Genomic DNA, 20,880 nt, shown 5'->3' with positions numbered 1-20,880 from the left:
TTCTCTTTCCGAAGAAGCAGACCTATTGCCAGAAAGTCTATCCTCAGAGGACATCGCATTCTTAGAAACTAAAAAAAGAATGCCATAGCAAAAAAACAACAAAAAAACAGCCCTTTTCAGGGCTACCCAATACTCTAGAAAAGAAATAACGATCTATTTGCCAATGTGTGTAGGTAGAGTAGTGTGAAAATAAACACTAACTCTTTCTTAAAAATTTTGAGGGTATGTGTTTGTGTGATTGTGTTTGTAAGTGATAAAGTAGGTTGGTGTGGATAGTAGATTAAAATGATGTTTGTTTTTTTGGGCTGCTTGAGGTGTATATTTGGGGTTAGATTGGATTGCTTTGAGTATGTGGATAGTCTATTGAAGTGATGGGTAGCATAAAAAAGTGAGCGAGTGTTTCTTTTAGGTCCGCGCGTTGTTGTTGTTTTTTTGGTCATGATCTAGGTAAGATGAATTTTATGTTTTTAGGGGGATGTTTTCCTTCACGTCCGCGCTTTCAGTATAAATTGAAACTCGTTCGGCAGTCCAGCTACCCATGTTGATTGATCAACACAGCCAGAAGAATGACTAGCAGAATAGTGAAACTGTTAGAACTCCAGATGCACCTGGAATATGCCAGGCGGATAGTAAACGAACTATCAGCGGAGGCTATCGTAGAAGAAGCAAGAATAAAGAAGGAAGAAGAGGAGAGAAGACAGAGGGAAGAGGAGGAAAAGAAAAGAGAAGAGATGATGTCGTTTAATATTCCTGAAACAGAGGATTGGGGTGTTGAAGCGAATCATCCTCCCTCTGCGCTCCCCAGAAGAAAGGTGAAAGAAGACTGGGGAAGAAGATGCGTGTGCGGCGCCAGGCCAGGAAGGTGCAACCATTAGATAGGTGCATCTGGAGTTTTAAAAAAACAGCCCTTTTCAGGGCTACCCAATACTCTAGAAAAGAAATAACTATTAATTTGCCAATGTGTGTAGGTAGAGTAGTGTGAAAATAAACACTAACTCTTTATTAATAGTGGAAGTGTAATTGTTTGTAAGAGCTAAGGTATGTTTGTGTGAATAGTAGATTATGGGTTTTTTAGCAAATGTGGAGAGTATAGTTAGGGTTATATTATATGAAATGAGAAAGTAGGGGGATGTTTTCCTTCACGTCCGCGCGATGTTGGGTCATCATCTAGGTAAGATCCATTTTATGTTTTAGGGGGATGTTTTCCTTCACGTTCGCGCTTTTCGTATAAGAACCCACAGTATTAGTTGTTCAAACCATTCTGCAAAGAATACAAAGAAGATGGCGTCAAACCAAATGGACAAATTACAAACCTTGCAAGACGTTTTAGACAACTTAGGAATAATGGAACAGATGCTATTAAGACTGGTTGAAGACCATTATTCCTATAGTCCCCATCGTGTGAAGATGGAAATTAATAACTTAAGGAAAGCAAAGGACAAGATTAGTGGTGTTATGAAAGAGATCAAGGAGGAGAAGGAGGATGAAGAGGAAAGAATAAGAATACGCAATTGGAACGAAAAAATTGAAAAAGAAGAAGAAAATGAAAAGAAGAAGAAAGAAGAGGAGGAAGAGAAGAAAGAAGAGGAGAAGAAAAAAAAGAAAGAGAAGAAGAGTGTAGGAGATAAAATAAGAACTTGGTGGAGGAAAAGAAGAAATTAGAAGCAGAAGAAAACCCAAAGGCCCTTTTCAGGGCCAGCCATATTTCTCGAAAAGAGATAGTCTTTGAATTGCCTACCCCTTTTTTAAAAAAAATTTTAAAAAAAAATCCCATGTTAAATTCCCCTTGTCCGTAGATTGTCCCACGATTTATTCCCATGTTAAATTCCCCTTGTCCGTAAAGTGTCCCACGATTTATTCCCATGTTAATTCCCCTTGTCCGTATATGTTCCCACGATTTTTCGCCATGTTAAATTTCCATTGTCCGTAAAGTGTCCCAGGGGTGTTTTGACTGGAATTTCCATTGTCCGTAAAGTATCCCACCTTACTACTGACTTGCCTATTGTTGTGTCTCTTACAGCGATGTTGTGCCTTTTGCTGCGTTTCTTGCTGTATTTCATACTATAAATGTTTTCCTTGTTCCTGTCTCATACAAGTGATGTTGTGCATGCTGCTGTGACATACTAACGATGTGGTGCTTGGTGTTGTTTCGTATGCAAGTGATGTTCTTGTTTCTGTGTCTCATATTAACGATATTTTGTTTTACTCGACCAATAATGCCGCAAAATATTACAAATGACATCCCATATTTTTGCCTTTTATCATCCCCTGTTATTTTCAGGCAATAATCCCTGTGTGCGTTCCTTTTATGTAGCTTTTTTGCGTCGAGCAGTCAGTCTTTTAATTCAACAGTGGATGTTTTTGAGACCCTCTTAGGTCGGCATCGATATGGTTACCTCAGTGTGTTCTTGGGAAAAACACTTAGTCCCAATTTCCTCTGCATGGTGTAACCAATTATTGAACTAACAGTGTCGTTAAAATCAACTAACCAACCTTTATTCTGCTCTCCATTATGTTTAATGTCTAGAGAACGTATTTGTTTTCCATTTTTCTCTCACTTCAGACAAGAGCCTTCAATATGCTGTGGGTGATGGACATTCTCAAAAGATCATCATCTTTAACTTTACAACTATTTTTTTTTTGTTGTAAAAACTACACTCATTGACTGACTATATAAAATATGGCAACACAATCGAAATTCTACAACTGGGCGCTCTGAAAACGAAAAACACATTTCCCAGCCATAGCACGCTCAAGTGTTACAGTTTTAGATACACTTTTAGATAGACTCACCACGTGAAACCCTAAGAGTCCATTTTAAAACATTACAACTTTAAAATATAAAACTAAAACTCGGCTATTTTATGCGTGACTTTATCTAAAGTACTTATCTATTAACATTGTGTGCACTATACTCACAGTATCTCAAGAAGCCATTCGTGTGACAAGGTCATTCAGTGTGAAAATGCCTTTCCAAGGGCAGTTGGCTTTTGTCACTACTCCCTTTAGTATGTAATGTAGCCAAGTCAACCGGTGACAAACATCAAGGGTTAGAATTTATGTCAGACACTAATAGCATATTGTGGATGATAACGTAACGTGAAAAAAAAAATCAAACGCCTATTAATGATTTCCTTACCTTAAGATCTAGCGTAAACAGTTAGGTTAACGGCGAAATAGTTCAGTGTAAACCTTTTAAAAGATGTTTAAACACTTCAGTACAGTGGTTATACACGGTTAAAATGTGTATGAGATAATGATTTGAGGTACATGTAACACAATGCTCCCTTTCGTATGTAAAGTAGCTCGGTCAATCAGTGCGAAACGGTCTAAAAATGATTTAGTATGCAGTCCATGTCAGTCAGTAGGAAACAGCGTGTGTTGAGAGACACAGCTTCAGTGACTGCCCAATAGAGTACGTAAATGTGCTGAAATCAATGTTTATTTTTATTACTGTGAAGGAATGTTCAGGTGGTGATGGAAATCGGGAAATTGATGCTACATCATATGGTATACACCTGCTGTTATATAGTTCACAGGTTAGTATAAATGTCAATAGAAAAGTGGTTTATAAACATTAAGGTTATCAATTAGCGCAGAAACTTAGTGTGCATCCATGGCAAAAATGACACTCTGCTAAATTAATGGAGATCTAGTCTTACCTTACGCCACTGTCAACCTTGAATCATTGCCATAGTTTTCATTTGTATCTTTGCTTATATCACTGGTTATTTTTACAATCAAAATTTTAAACTAAAAACCTCAAAGTGATAGTATAGAATGACTGTATGTGCAAAGTTATAGCGGTGCGTATGTAAACACTTATATCCTTGTATCATAGTACAGAATGTTTGTTCGAGGTTATAGTGGTGTGTCTATAAATATCCCTACGCTTTGCTTGTGTGTGAGAGTGTGTTTGTTTCTATTTAATCCCTCTTCTTTGGAGTCCTAACCACTCTTTTGTGATAGCTTGTATGTAGGTGGGGCGTGTGTTTAACCACAAATACCATTTTCGTTGACTATTAGGGATGAGTGTTTGGATTGTATATCAATAATTAGATGATAGATATTATGTGTAGTGTGCTGGATTAAAAAAATATCGGATGCTGGATAGAAGCGGTGTGTGTTTGAACAGTATATAAAAAAGAACGTACATGATAGTATCGATACATTTTTACATTACCAGTCCTCTGGCCACAATTATTTACAGCATGGAACCAGTCTAAAGAACACCTCAAGTTAACATTAAATTTCCAGTCTGAGGCCATATCGTCAGATACATGTCAAGCTTATGGACAAGTTAAACAATACTGTATCTCCAGTTCATACTTACTGTGACGTATATTGAGGTCATCTCTAATAATGTTATCATGAAACCCAGTCTATGCCAACCACTTGTAACAATGCTACTATTTACCTTCAAAGTTTAACCTATGCACGATTTTAACTTAGGATTTCCCGTACGTCCCCAGAATGGTATATTAATGTAAACGTATGGCGTAATGTCAATTCCAGTTTGTTTCCATGGAGGCATTTCTGACTATTTGTGATAGAAAAGTGTCCTCACGGGATAAATAAATCAAAATCAGGTGTTTCATTTTAGCAAGGAATCTAGGCGCCCATATTTCCATGTTTGCTTGAATTAAATGCATGTGTGAGATACAAATGGAAGATAAACATAACTGTGCCGGGGGTCCCGAGTGGCCGAGTGGTCTAAAGCGCTCTCCGTTACGGATCACTGCCATTTGACCTCTGTCTGCGTGGGTTCGAGTCTCGGATTCGGCCAATGTGGGTATGTGAGAAAGCTTGCCAGTAGCTTCTCGTGGGTCGGTGGTTCTTTCCATGGTTCTCCCGGGTTCTTCTTCCACCATTAATACTGGCCGCCATGTATAGCCTATAGTGTGCTGAAAAATGGCGTTAAACCCTACAACAACAACAACAACATATCTGTGCGATTTTCTTTTCGGTTGTTGCTGAGTACATATTGCTTAAAGACCACGTGATTAGTATGATTGTTTTTTGTTTAGACCTGACCTCACATCAGTCTGATATTGCTATGTGCTGGCAATCATACAAAAGCCGTAAATACCGATGCACCTGGTCGTAGAATCTTGAACGTACGCGTGTACTACAAGCCTGCTGACAAAACCAATGAACTATTCAGTTCAGACTATTGTTAATAAGATATTGTTATTTATATTTGATTTAATTTATATCTGATTTAATTATTTGCAAGTTTCAGAATCTTCCTATTTTTTAAATTTAATTATATGTGAAAATAATGTAGTTCTGTTCACTAGGAACTCTTACATTTTCCAGAAAACAGTTTGACCATGACTGTTAATTTTCGGAAACATAAGGCTGACCTGGTTCCCGATCTTAATTCAAAATTAGTAACAGCCATGTGAACAAGTTATTTTTAATTTATTTTTATTATGGGAATAATAATGTTAAGATTGAGGCTATATTGAATATGTGACCCTAGGCTTGTAAATAGTTTTAGTGTCGTAAACAACTTTTTTTTTCGGAGTCATATGATTGGTTTTTATCAAGATCATACTGGGACTACGTGATTTTTGTATATAAATATGATCACGTGATCCTCTATTTCGCAATTCAGGCATTTCCGAAACTGCACATTAGTTATTTTTAATATGTGATGCTTAGAAAGAATTTAGTCAGCCTAGGCTTAAAAATGATTGATGTCAAGTCGTTTCCTTCTGCAGTAGCCAGTTTTCGAGTTATATGTTAATTTTCCTTAAAGTTATTTGGATTCTAAAAGATTAATTCATTTCTCTAGAAATATTTTTGTGCTCATACAAAATTCTTGAACAAAGACATTTTGTTTGGATTTCCAACACAAGAGTGTTATTTATTGTGTTTCTAAAAGGAACTGTAGACAACAACAATGAGCAGGCTACAGCATACATCATCGCCTTCCATCTTGGATTCTTCGTCTGGACTCGAACTTGAATTCATTAGAACATTTTATTATTAGGATTTCTAAAATTTTATTCCTGGATTATTCTTGGATTATTTTTGGATTTGATTCTTAAAACCGTAAGTTCTTATTCTTTTTATTTTTACAGTAATTTTCCAGGGAAGAAATTGTTTGTTATATTTTTCAAACCATGTTGTTTTCACTCTTTCGTATGTTACTGTTTATTCAAGCCTAAACACGTAGCATAAGAATGGGGTTGGTCGTCCGGGAATTTTAACTTTGGCTATAATATTTCAGAAAATTTTAATTTTTTTTCTATTTGAATTCCCCTAGTTTTTGAAATATTTAGTGAAATCGGCCAGCTTTTCTAAAATGTCATCAAAAGTGGAAATTTTTCTTTCAATTCCTACCCAGGAAGAATGAGATCTTTTCAAAAAAGATGAATTTATTCAACTTTCCAGAAAATACGGTCTTACTAAGGTAAAGACTTCCTGTAAGAAACAAGAAATAAGAAATATTTTGTTTCAGTATTTGGTGGAAAAGAATGTTTTGGATAAAAGTGCTTTAGTTTCGATCAGCAAGTCTGTATCAGACTCTGACAGAAAAGTAAAGGAATTAGAATTAAAATACAAGATGGAATTAGAGCTGAAGAAGTTGGTACTACAGAAAGATAAAAAAGAAAAACAAATGTATTTACAAGCGGCACCAAAAGAGAAAGAAAGACAAATACAGTTACAAAAAGAACAAATGCATTTACAAGCGGAAGAGAAAGAGAAAGAAAGACAATGCAGTTACAAAAACAACACATCCATTAACAAGCGGAAGAAAGAGAGAAAGAAAAACAAATGCAGTTACAAGAAAAACAAATGTAGTTAGATAAGGAAACAATAGAGAAAGATAGGGAATATCAATTTAGAATAAAAGAAATGGAGCTGGCAAGTGAAAAGCATATTCACACTTCAAATACGAATTTAAGTTTTGATCTTGCAAAGAATATTTGGTTAGTGCCCCCTTTCAAAGAAAAAGTAGACAAATATTTTACTCGTTTTGAAAAAGTTGCTGAAAATTTGAAATAGCCAAGGGAACATTGGACTCAGTTATTACAATGGTTACACACTGATAAGGCTAGTGATATTTACAATTCACTGTCAGTTCACCAAAGCGGTAACTACGATGTGGCTAAAGAATGTATCTTAAAGGGTTATGAGTTAGTCTCTGAAACTTATCTGCGAAAATTCAGAAACTATAGAAAAGAAGCTGGACAAACTCATGTCGAATGTGCTACAGAAAAGAGCAATTATTTGATGGATGGTGCTTAACCAAGAAAATTGAACGAGATTATGAAAGTGGCAAAAAACCTGTATTACTTAAAGATTTCAAAAGCTGTGTCCATAAGTGGCATTAAGCCTTATCGTGACGAGCATCAGACTGAAAGCTTGGAAAATGCTGCTCGAGCTGCTGATGAGCATTCCTTAACTCATAAAGTTTCTTTTGTATATGAGACTTATATTGAACAGTCTTCTGGCAGAAATGAATTTCTGCCTAATGAAACCCCTCTAAAACGCAATTTGGAATATCTTCTAAAAATCAACCTTCTGATAGGCTTGATTCAATATCCTTGTCTCTTCCTACGTGTATTTATTGCAAGAAAAAGGACACGTTATTTCTGATTGCTGCAAATTGAAAAATAGACATTAGAATCAGGACAGACCTATTCCAAATGTTCTTATATCTAAGAGGTCAAGGTCACGGTCATGTATTGTAAGCAATTGATATGTTGAAACTAATAAACCCCAGTCTGATTTTTGTTATGGAGAATTCTGAACCATTCATATCGATGGGTTATATATAACTCTTGGGTGATTCGGTCAATCATACACCTATTATTTCAAGGGACACAGGAGCTTCTCAGAGTCTTTTTTGTCAGGTACTTTGCCTTTTTCTGAGAAGCCTTCTTCTAATGTGAGTGTTCTTATTCAGGGAGTAGAGTGCGGCTTTGTTAATGTTCCCCTCCATAGTGTAAATTTGTCCTCAGTCTTAATCTCAGGGACCCGTGACAGTCGGCACAGGGTATGTTTTACCCATCGAGGGCATTAATTATTCCTAGGCAACCACCTAGCTGGAGACAAGGTTGTGGTTAATGCACTTGAAACTGACAAGCTTTGCATGGATCAAAAATCTTATCCAATTGAAAAAGTATTCCCTGATTTATTCCCAGCTTGTGCAGTTACCAGAACTATGGCAAAGAAAGCGCTTGAAAATGATGTTGATAAGGAAAGTAGTCCTTTAGCTGACACATGTATTGGTCAGGCTTTTGATGATGTCACTTTCACTCTTTGTTTGGATTAATCAGAAGGTTTGATCACAGTGATCCTCTTTTAACTACACATTCTCTTTATTTTAATTGGGGTTATAAACGATAAACACTTGTCGTCGAACAGGACAATGATCCTGAAATCACCTGTTTGTTTCAAAGGACCATTAGGGAAACTGGTGCTACTGAAGGTCCTGTCAGTTATTTCATTAAAAATGGAATTCTTATGAAAAAGTGGAGACCTACAGAGGTACCTGTTGATGATGAGTGGTCAGTGAACTATCAAGTTGCAGTTCCAAATCCTTACAGACAGGAAATACTTAGTTTGGCCCATGAAACTCCATTGGCTGGTCATTTAGAGATTAATAAAACTTAGCAAAAGATCTTGACTCACTTCTATTGGCCAAAAGCAAAAGTGATGTTGGAAATACTGTAGTTCTTGTCATACCAGTCAAATGGTAAAGAAACCCAATCATAAAATATACAAGGCTCATCTACAACGTATGCCTACCTTTGACGAACCATTTGGTAGAATTACATAAGACAAAGTCAGATAACCAATACCTGTTGACCATTATGTGTGCGTCAAGAATTTATCCAGAGGCAATTTTGATCAAGTTTTTTACCCAATTGACCTTCACAAATCTATCTAGTCGGGTCAAAGGTCACATTTTAGGTCTGGAACTATCCAGCCTATTATGCATTAATCTGGCATTCAGCAATTCAAGCCAAAGGTGAAATTACGGTTTGACAGAACTTCAATGAAGAGAACTTTTGAGTTTGGTAATAATGGAGTTATGTCTCTCTTGTTCATTCTTCAAATTTTTCTTCAGTTTAGATATTACGGCCCTTACAAACTTAAGAAGAAAATAAATGAGTTAAATAATAATATAAGTGCTCCTGGGATCTGAATAAATTATAGGAATACCAGTTGTTTGAAAGAGATAGTCAGGTTAAACATTCAATTAATTTAGTTGTACCTGTCCCACTCAGTGAAAATTTAAGTGAAGGAATATCATCGGATTCTACTGATATTGGAGTGACAAATCTTCGGAATTTAGAAATTATGAAACAGCTCGATCACAAACGTTCACATTTGCAAGTGCAAGAAAGAAATGAACTTAAGTAATTATTATTTGAATATGAGCACTTATTTCCGGATGTTCCTATAAGAACAAACAACATTTTTCATGACGTTGAAATTGTAAATTCCAAATATGTGAAACAACACTCGTGCAGGATGAACCCTCTCAAACAGGAATACTTGAAAAAGGAAATTGAGTATTTGCTAGAGAACTATTTTATAGAGCCCAGTAAAAGTGATTTTAGTTCACCATGCATACTTGTTCGAAAACCAGATAACACTTTCCGTATGTGTACTGATTATGGGAAGGTGAATAGTGTGACAAAAATAGATTCATTCCCATTACCAAGAATCGATGATTGTATTGATAAGATCGGGAATGCCAAGTATGTCACAATATTTGTCCTTTTGAAAGGATCTTGGTAAATTCCACAAACGGAAAGAGCACAGGAAATTTCGTCTTTCGTGGCTAAAGATGGACTTCACCAATAAAAAGTTATGCCGTTTGGGATGAAAGGGTCGCCATGTATATTTCAACGTCTCATGAATATGACTGCCTTTGGTCTAGACAATCGTGATGCTTATATCATCTACAACGACACCTTGAAAGAACATCTAGCAACAATTCGGGAATTCTTTGAAAGACTCACATATGCATGTTTGACAATTAATTTATCCAAAAGTGAGTTCTTCTGTGCTAGTGCAACTTTCCTAGGACATATCGTGGGATATGGACAAGTAAAACCAAGAGATGTTAAGGTCAATGCTATCTCTGAATTTCCCGTGCCGGTTAATTAAAAGCAACTGATGCGATTTTAGGTATGGCCGGATACTATCGAAAATTTCGTTCCAATGTTTCTATAGTCATTGAACCCCTGACAAATTTATTGAGTAAGAAAAACAATATCTTTTGAACTGAAAAGTGTCAATGGGCATTTGACAAGTTAAAAGCAATACTTTAATGCGCGCCAGTTCTCACAATTCCAAATTTCAGCCAATCATTTAAATTTTCCGCTGATGCAAGTGATGTTGGGGTTGGAGCAGTTTTGATTCAAGAAGATGTAAAATCGTATTGGTCACACAGTGTGCTATGTTTCTAAGAAATTAAATAAGCATCAGATAAATTACTCAACAATCGAGATGGAATGTTTGTCTTTGATATTGGTATTACAAAATTTTGAAGTTTACCTTATTTAAGCTCCTTCTACGATGATTGTGTTTAGTGACTACAATCCCCTTACTTTCATCGGCAAGATGAAAAATAAAACTCAAAGACTATTAAGGTAGAGTTTATTGTTACAGGGATATAATCTTGACATCAGGCGCATCAAGGGAAAAGATAATTTAATAGCAGACGCACTTTCCCATGTATAACAATGTATTATTTCATGTACAATGTGTGTAATTTCTATGAGTTCTTGTTAACTTTATGTATATTTAGGCTGTGGTAAAAAGAAAACTTTATCATATACATCTTTCTTTTTCTTTATGGGGGAAGCAGCAGGGAAGGCGAACAGCCTTTAATTGGTACACCCGTGGATCGTCAAAATAAGACTTCCTGGAAAAAAATCATAGTAGAATGTGTTATTTACCAAAAGTAAAGCCTCCTTGATGATTTATTCGTGTTAGTCTAATAAGACCGTTTCTTGTGGCGAGTTTGAAAGCACGCCTTCCCTGCTGCTCTACATTTCATCCAAAAAATGTATCTAGTCCAATTCGATGAATTAAAATTATTATTGTATCAATAATAATGGATATTGGAGAAGCACATTCTGTTAGATTAGCACGAGAACGACTAGAAGCAATAAAAAAAATATATTCCTGTGAGAGATTCTATCAGACGAAAAATACAAGCGAGAGAAGAAGCAAAACGAAGTTTCGCAGAATTATCTGAATTATTATTTAAACCTGTCACCACGGCTACTGAAAAAGTTCCTGCGACCACTGAAAGGGTTATAATGGGAGATACTAAAGATAAAGATGATGATAAGGGTATTTTTCCACTATTGAAACAAACAGCGGAACGAAGAAATCTTTGAGCAGGTATAGCTCAACCTGTTGGAGAAACAGCTCAACCCGCTGGAGAACCACCTGATGGCGATGATGCATCAGAATTAAAACAAGCCAGGGCTAGGGTTGATATAAATGAAAAAGTTACTGAAGATGGTATTAAATCTATAATAAAGAATGAAGACTTAAGAAATTTAGCTATGTATGCCGCGCAGAGTCATCCTTATCGATCAAGAATTTTAAAACCCGATTATCAAGGTGATAATATTAGTCGCGAAATGTGGTACAAATGGATATATCGTATACGTTATAACCTTGATAGCGTAAGAAATACTGATTTTAGATATGATCAATATTCTGGAGAAATAGATAAATATTTTTTACAATTACAACAACAGCGACAACAATCTCAGCGACAACAACCTCCTCCATAACAACAAACTCAGCAACAACAACAACCTCAGCGACAACAACAACCTCCTCAGCAACAACCTCCTCGACCACAATCTCCAGAAGAAGAGTTTCATGACGCATCCGGTGCTATCGGTCGTGGTTTAGGAAATAATTATATTTGTCCTAATAATATCGTCAATGATGTATCACGATTGGAGGTTCTTATAGGAGGAAAACGAGCCGGGAACAATTCACCAGAAATAATTAATGAAGCAGCTGATATCTGTCGGCGATTATTTCAGGGTGGTATCATGAATATCAGTATTTATCGAAATCTCATTGATGAAATCGTTGATGACTACAGCGATTAGTTGTTAGATAAATAAGTAATTAAATAAAATGATTGTACACAAACATCATCGTGGACATTTACCCGTTCGAGTTATAAACTCGCGGTTACCAGTATACAAGATCATCTAGGGAAGCGGAGTCGGTGATGATATCAAAGATTTTTTTACAAGGATAGCTTCTAAAGCAGCGCCTATTGCAAAACAGTTATCGATGAAAGCGATGGATTTTGTTCGTGATAAAGCCCCTGCTGCTATTGCTAGTACCGCTAGTAAAGCGTTTCATGCGGTTAAAGACAGAATAAAAAGATTAATACGACGACAACCGGTTAAATTACCTAGCACTGAGGTTATGCCTGGCGATGTTAGTAAGGTAATAAATGAGGCAGCAAATGAAAAACTAAACGAGTTGATAAATCAAGGAACCGAACAAAATACGAGCCTGATATCAGGAAGTGGTCTTCGTTTTAGAAGATAACAAATTTATTATAAAATGTTTAAACGGATATCAGATCCAGCTTTTGATATGGATGCACCGGTATATAAAGATGAATCAAAACGCGATTATCAACATTATTCTTATGATACAATAGAACCAAATACAAGAACGCGAATTGAACTACGAATTCAGGATACAAGTAGATATATTCTACCTCGCGAGGCATTCATTGAGGTTATAGGTGAAATTGTAAAAGCAGACGGTAATCCATATGCAGATGATTTCAGAGTCGGTTTTGTCAATAACGGTATTATGGCATTATTTAAGAGTGCGATATATATGATCGATGGAAAGGAAATCGAGACAATTAATGATAACATCGACGTTGCTACAACATTTATAGGCTTAGCGAGATATTCAAACGATTACACTAGATCAGCTGGTCCAATTATGATGTTTGCCAAGGATAATTTTAAAAGTCCTGATCATAGATCACATATTACGAGAAGACCAAAAAAACATTCTGACAATAACGCTGACACAGATGTGGAATCAGGAGTTATTGATGTTAATCGTGAACACAATCTAGGATTTGCTACACGTAAAATGATGTTAGTAGGTAATTGTAGAAAATGTTCTTGTGCAATTCCATTATCTCATATTTTTGAATTTTGTAGAAATGTCAAAAAAGTTATTTATGGAGCTAAACACACAGTTGTACTTGTGAGAAAAGGTGATAGTAACGATGCTATCTGGAGAGAGGCTGGTGATGCTGATAAGGTAGTATTATCTAAACTCACAGTATGGATGCCAGTAATGACTCCATCGATCACTGAAGAACAAAAAAATGCTCTCTTTTATGGATCAAGGCGGTAAATCAATAATGTCGTGGTTAACGACAATTGTTGGTAGTATTGAAACCGATGCAATTAATAATTTTACTTGGCATATTTCATCACAACAGGGTGTTTCTGCGCCAAGACATATCTTTATTGCTCTTCAAAGAGCTGATCAATTAAATAATCAAGAAAGAAATCCAATGGTATTTGATAAATTTAATGCTACCTAGGTGTCATTGAGGATAAAAGGACACCAAGAACCATCTGAGGAAATTTCATTAAATTTTGAAGAAAATCAGGTATCACGCGTTTATTATCGTTTGATGAGTTTTATCGGAAGAGATCAAAATATCGATACCGGTTTACAGATATCACAATTGGATTTTGCAAATTTCTATCCCATTTATTATTTTTCACTAGTACATATCGATTTTTTTAAACACTCTGTTGTTGATATACACTTTAAAGCTAAAATAAATCCAGGTGCTAGATTCAGAGCAATTGCTGTTATACTCAGCGATAGAACAATGTTGCTTGAGGGTATTGGTGGACAAATGAGAGTCGTTGATGCTCCGGTGGAAAACATGTGAGATTAATTTAAATCAATCGCTTTTATTACAAAATGCCATATAGTAATGCTAGTGTGAATCTGACTCCGAGTCAGGTAAAAACAAACTTCAATCAAAATCAGCAAAAAATCTGTGGAATAAAAATGATATTAAAAGAAGATCAAATTTCCAACGGTGGTCCAAATAAATTGTCACTGACCAAAACACGACTAAAAATTTTTAATAAAGCAAAACAAGAAAAGACCTGAATCCAACTTGATCTGTCTCCGAATGCCATCAAGGATATGATTAAAACAGGTGGTTTTCTTCCGCTTCTTGCAGCTATACCTTATATTGCAGCAAAATTAGCTGCTGTTCCTCCAGTTGTTGCAAAAGCAGCTGCATTAGGTGGAGTTGGATATGCTGCTCATAAAATATCAGAAAAAATAACTGGAGGACAATATAATTAAGAAAGGGATCCGGATTAAGACTACCAGGAACCCCTCCGGCATGGTACGGAAAAGGTCTAAGACTACCAGGAACCCCTCCAGCATGGTATCCAAAACGGCGTTGACAGACGCAATGCGTCCGTTATCAAATTTTGATTTGATCAATGCCGCTAAAAAACTAAAAATAAAATTCTTTAGAGGTGTTTTTATGCGAGATCAGTTACCGGAGCAACCAAATCATAATGAAACCGGTATTATCAATGTTGATAATAGTGATGGTCCAGGAACTCACTGGGTTGCTTTCGCAATAAATCCGCGGGAAATTATTTATTTTGATTTATATGGATAGCACCACCAATTGAGTTTTTAAAATATATACGACGATCGCAAACTCCAGTTTGGTATTCAACTTTGCCAACACAAAAACTAACTGATCCTCCGATATGTGGTTATGAATAAATTAATGTTCTTGACACGTTATCAAAATCAATCAAACCATATCATAAAGTCGTTCACGAATACACAGCAGATAAATTAAATCAGTCAATAATGAATAATGGTCGATATTTATGGAAGATCTCTCCTGTCAAGAATGATGAAAAATTATTCTAGTGTAGATCCGTCAAAATACGCAACAAAAGACGAAATTAATAACCGTTTATCATTTTATTATTATTTAAATAGATCCGGATGAGGTTGTTGTTTTTCAAGACCAGCATGGAAAATTAAAAACGAGTAATATCAAATTAAATGATATAGTTCGACGGACCGATTATGACACTCACGTGAATGATTTCATAAATCTTCGAAAAAAAGTTAGAAAAATTAATGAAATCAATAACGAATTCATCGGTATTCCAGATAATATCAGTATAAAACTCGCTCATATCAAGAATAATATCGAAAAATTTGAAGGAATTCGAGTATTAATCACTGGAGTTATTGAAAAAACTGGTCTTATTAAAATTCCACATGGAATCTCATCACAGATCAGTAATATTGTATCTACGGTATCAACGGGATCTGCAATATTGTCACAAGATAGTACTATCAAATTCACCGCACCAGTCACTGGTGTATACAGGTTATCTGTTTTTAGTCCTGTAAAAATCAGAATAACTACAATAAAATACCTCTGGCGATATTCCTCCGATATATCATCGGGGGTTGTGACTGTTTTATTAAATAAAGGAACCGAAGAAGAATTTATCTTAAAACCAGCTGATGATAAGATATCAGCCACAACATCTTACTGGTGGTGCATAGAGTTTGTAGCTGAAACACCTCAATTGGTTACTTAAATAAAATAAATTATGAATACCTCAATCGACGACGCATCTCGATACAGATATAATCAAGCGCGTGAATGGCAAACAGCATTAAAAAATATCATCGACGCGTACACAGGAAAAATAAAAAAATATCGACGACGATTAGTTATCGCTGATGTAATTGTTTATTCATCATCAGCCGTTGTTGCTGGAACCGGCGTAATATTATCCGCGATGACAATGATGGCACCAGTCGCTGTCACAATTTGTATTTCAGTGACAACGACGATTGCAGGTGTTCTTAATATCATCGCAAAAAAATATGTTCCTGTACAAATGAAAAATTATCCGATTATATAATAAAATTACACATAGCAACTGTCGCGTATTCTAAATTATCCTCGATGCTATCTGCGAGTCTCAGCGATGGGATGATATCTGATTTCGAGTTTTCATCGATGATAAAAATATACAACAGCGCTGGTATTAAAGACACAATTATTAATAATGACGGAATTACTCCAGCAGATCGTGTCAAACACAAAGCCACCAAAGACCACGATGATCTCGGTGAGTTCGAATAATCCTGAATTCAGTATTAATTTTCCAACTGCAATTTCAGCAAATGAGATCGCGTTGTCACAATTGCGAGTATATTATAGTTGGCCCAATATCAGATCAAAATCATTTGGTGGATTACTATCAAATAATTCACTTGTATTTGCTGATAAAAAATAAACCAGATGGTACTCCTGACTGGATCATCGTTGGAATACCAACCAGTAGTTATCAGGTCGAAGAAATCAATGATGAATTTCAGCGTAGAATAAAAAATATTACCGGAGAGGAGGAATCTAAAATAAAATAACAGTCTATGAACCAACGCTATCTGCGGTTTTTGAGATAAATTCACCTGAATACGCCGTTGATATTTATCAGAGTACAATCAGAACTGTCATAGGATGGCCTGAAATTCAACCACCAATACCACCTGAACCAAAATAATCTGATTATATCACGGACAGGCAATCATATCACGAAATTAATCCAAGTTACAAGCCACATTTAATTGTGATAAAACATACAACTCATAGTAGTAATTTTATTTTCAGAAAAAAGACGATATGATGTGGATTTTACATAGTGAGATATTTATTCAAATAGGATCAAAAGTATTAAGAAAAAATATAATTTTTAAACTAAATGATATTATTGAATTCTTCAAAGAAATTAATCAAAAGCATAAAAAATAACTACAGCTGCTACGACAGTATTTTCAAGAGTGTGTTTTTAATACATCAAGTTCATGTAGCGAGATTATCAAACGCGTAGAAATATTAAATCAGCTCGTGTCCGACATGGAATATATTCACCAGCAATTAATTCAGGTAATAATTGATAATAAAGATTTAGAAATGAAACGATTATTTTTAAACGCGTATACATTTAACAGAAGCTGAATTACCGAATTGTAAATTTCCCGGATATAACGTGGACGAATTAAGAAAATCTGTCAATCATGTCATTGATGAATTCTTTTCTAAAATACTAGCCGCGTGGAGAAAATCATTACCACCGATTCCAGCTATTCTTAGATACAATAACGATCCATCTGGAGGCGGACGACATATTTCACCAGGAATAGTCAATATAACATCTGTTGTCGCAGTTAATCCTAGTTTGTGATGTCGTCGATGGTAGCTATAGCCCGACACAACAACATCAAATCAAGCTCAGCAGGGGTTTATTCTTTATTCATTTTCGCCATTTACTTATACAAGAGCCAATCAATCATGTTTATCTGAAATTTGATAGTCGTTTGTTATCAAGAATAAATTTTAAATTAACTGATCAGTCAGGAAATTTATTGGATCTGAGAAACAAAACATTGAGTATTAATTTACTCGTGAGATCTTCAATAATTTCAGTGAAAAAATAAAAAAATAAATATTTCAATGAAAAACAAGAAATTTATGTTTTTACTGAAAAATCAATTCTGATAGGGTAGTTGGTAGTCAAAATCATACAAATCTGTTGATTTTATTTTTCTGATAGGGTAGTTGGTAGTCAAAATCATGAAAATCAACCGATTTTATTTTTCTGATAGGATATTTACGAGTCAAAATCAATCAATTTCAGTAAAAAAAATAAATATTTCAGTAAAAAAAAATTCAGTAAAAAACAAGAAATTTCATTGAAAAAGTCAATTCTGATAGGGTAGTTGCTAATCAAAATCATGAAAAACAATCAAATTTGTAAATCTGATAGGGTAGATGTTTGTCAAAATCATGAAAATCAATCAAATTTGTAATTGTGATAGGGTAGTTGCTAGTCAAAATCAGTCAATTTCAGTAAAAAAATAAATGTTTCAGTATTAAAAAAATATTTCAGTAAAAAAAATATTTCAGTAAATAAATCTATTCATTATTCAAAATTTTTCTTAATTGTCTCACGCGAGTATCAATTATTTTCTTTGCTTCATATTCGTAAGACAATTCTGATCTGATCTTTTCGATTGCTCGAGATAAATTAACAAATTCTTTTATCTGAGTTTCGTCTACGGTAGCCAGTAATTGATACATCGCAGACTGATTTTTTTTATAAGCCTGTATTCAGATGGCAGAACATATCTTCCTTCGTATTTACTTTATTGTAGTGTTTCAAAATCAGAAAGAACTTTTTCAGGATTTAATTCGTCTGAGATTTTTATTCCGTCATTTTCCAATTTTTCAATAGCAGTAATTATTTCATCAGTATTTTCTTTATTCAATATATTAAATATATTTCTAAATAATTTTACACAACAATCTGAAAAATTATATAATAATATTTTCTTCAGAAAAATAAATAAAATAAATATTTTTGCATATTTTTTCAGTTATTCATTATCCAATATCAGAGGAATATAGGAAAACGAAATCCAGCTACCAAACCGGTAAGAAAACGATGATTTATATATATTTTCTGCAACAAATCGTACCACAGCGGAATAAATACCGAAATATTTTCCGGCCGCGTTCATCGACTGAAAAATTATTTCTTCACCGGTTTATAAATTTATTGATTTAACCGCTTTAGCAGTTTTATTATTATAACCAGTATTCCCTCTTGTACAATTCTCGCTTTGAGTACTTGCTCTTAGATTAGATATTTTATTATTTAATTTATCTCCGTCAATATGGTCTATCACAAAACCGTCTTTTTTTACTCCAAAGAAACACTCAAAGACGAAACGGTGACATAAATAATGTTTCTTGCCCCAAATTCTAAATCTAAGATAACCAGTATTATTAAAATTACCAACTTTTTTATCTGTAGTGTCTATCCACACCATCGCAAGATGCTTCATAGTTTTCAATGAATGGATGTCTCACAAATTCTCCGCTCATTATGATAATACCATTTGTCTAAATGAAGGTTTGTTTAAGAACCTTTTTATATAATCCTCTTCGCACTTGATGATTTTATCATCGTCATTATTTGTTTTTTTGTCGTAGTGTCTTTTAAGTTCTCTTTATCGTTTTCCACCACAGTCTGAACACAATCGTGTTTTTTCTCTGACTCCAACTCCACATCTCAGGCATGGTATTGGGCCTGAACCACCTCTACGAATACACTGTGAATGCTGTCCACAGAATTCTTTTCTGCAAGGTTTTCCACAGTTAGTTGATGAACCGATCATTAACCATTTGCACTGATTCATTATTCATATCAGATATTTGTTTAAAATATATTATGACTGCAACAAAGCCTTTATTTGATATGGATGATGTTGAAAACGATTTGATTGAAATCAATATAGCCAAAAAAGAGTTTTATGATGATGCAGCATCTCATGTATGGTCCACGTGGAAAATTATCCATGACACCGAAGGTGTTGTTGATAATACGATGAAAAAATCTAGCAGAAAAATATTCAGAAAAAGCAGAACAATTATTAATCAATTGTTTTACTGTTCCACCGGTTGCTGCTTATGCTGCTCGAGAAAAAAACTCGTGGAAACCAACTCGTGTTGAATTCCTCGAGGATGTCCAAATGAGTTGTATTGAAAACGGACACGGCGGTTTATGGAATACCAAATACGATCATAAAAATATCATATCAGTTGATATGGTCACGTGTTATCCAGGAAGTTTTTTAGGACTGGGTGAATGCGCTGAATACTTTTAAAAATTTTGACATCCTACAAATGAAATGACGTGAGTATCAATTAATGGTGCGTTACCAGATTTTGTATTGACGGGATTTGCTCGTGTGGTATCATTCGAGTTTGCTAGAGATCTTCATAGGATTTGTTACGTTTTGTTTGGTAGACATTTTTCTGAGAAACGTTGGGTTCCAATAGTGCTATTGAGATATATGCTTGATTGTGCGATGCTAACGTCGCTGACGGTTAGTAAAGCGAATATATCATACAAAAAACAAAATTTGATTTGGTTACCAACACGAGAAAATATCACCATTGATGAGGTCATTGAAGAGTATTCACGAGACTGTCCCAGTATTCCTGCTAATGTGATTGTGAATGGTGCTCCTAATATCCTCAAAATCAAACTTAACAACAGTGAAAAACAGCAAAAGATCTCGGTAGAAAAATAATCGGTAAATTTACTCAAGGTGGAGCATATGATCACCGACGGCATCATTCACGATTAATTATGGATGACGCTGAATTGGATTTTATAATCGCTGATACCGCCGCAAGAAATATATTCTGTAATCGAGAAAATATTTACATATCTGACGGAAAAAATCTAGGAACAGTTGTCAGTTACATTGATGGAGAATCCCCTCAGTATACTCATTTAAGATCTTCGATGTTATCTTATGTTTCAATAAATTTATTATCGATGAAAAATAAATTTCCTCGTGATGCAGTTAGAGTTGCTACTGACCCGTTTTATATCGATAAAAAACACTCAGCGTTTCTAGATCGTTTTGTATGTACTGATGAATCATGAGGTTCATGGAGAATTAAAAAAGAAAATATTCTTGATTATTGTGAATCAGCCGATGTTACAATCAAAGGCAATTATTATCGTGATTAAATATTAGAAATTTCGTTAGAACCATCAGTATATGATCCAGTATGAAGACATAAAATAGTTTATCTGAATGGATTAGGTGGTTCTGGTAAAACAACACGAGTAATAAGTTTATTTCAGAATTCTGATATGATCGTGCTAACACCAACACACAGACTCGCGCGAGAGATGAAGCAACGAGGGGTTAGTTCGTGTACCT

The 20,880-nt window shown here is 34.9% G+C and overlaps 1 protein-coding gene across 3 annotated transcripts in view; it reads left to right on the top strand.

Moving 5' to 3' along the window:
• Positions 1-3,337: 3,337 nt before the first annotated feature.
• The window catches only part of LOC149795121 (uncharacterized), a 51,374-nt gene continuing 33,831 nt past the window's right edge, over positions 3,338-20,880 (top strand). For 2 of the 3 annotated variants that reach the window (XM_089964039.1, XM_089964038.1), the window contains exons 1-2: positions 3,338-3,539; positions 18,514-18,570. In XM_089964039.1, the coding sequence (XP_089820165.1) occupies positions 3,438-3,539; positions 18,514-18,570 (159 nt within the window). In that variant the 5' untranslated portion in view covers positions 3,338-3,437. The remainder of the gene's footprint in view (positions 3,540-18,513; positions 18,571-20,880) is intronic. The other variant, XM_089964037.1, reaches the window with a different exon arrangement.

Source organism: Sinohyriopsis cumingii, chromosome 7 (assembly GCF_028554795.1).
Source record: "Sinohyriopsis cumingii isolate HCF-2022 chromosome 7, ASM2855479v2, whole genome shotgun sequence".
Taxonomy (NCBI): Eukaryota; Metazoa; Mollusca; class Bivalvia; order Unionida; family Unionidae; genus Sinohyriopsis; species Sinohyriopsis cumingii.
This window is presented reverse-complemented; position numbering and strand designations above follow the sequence as displayed.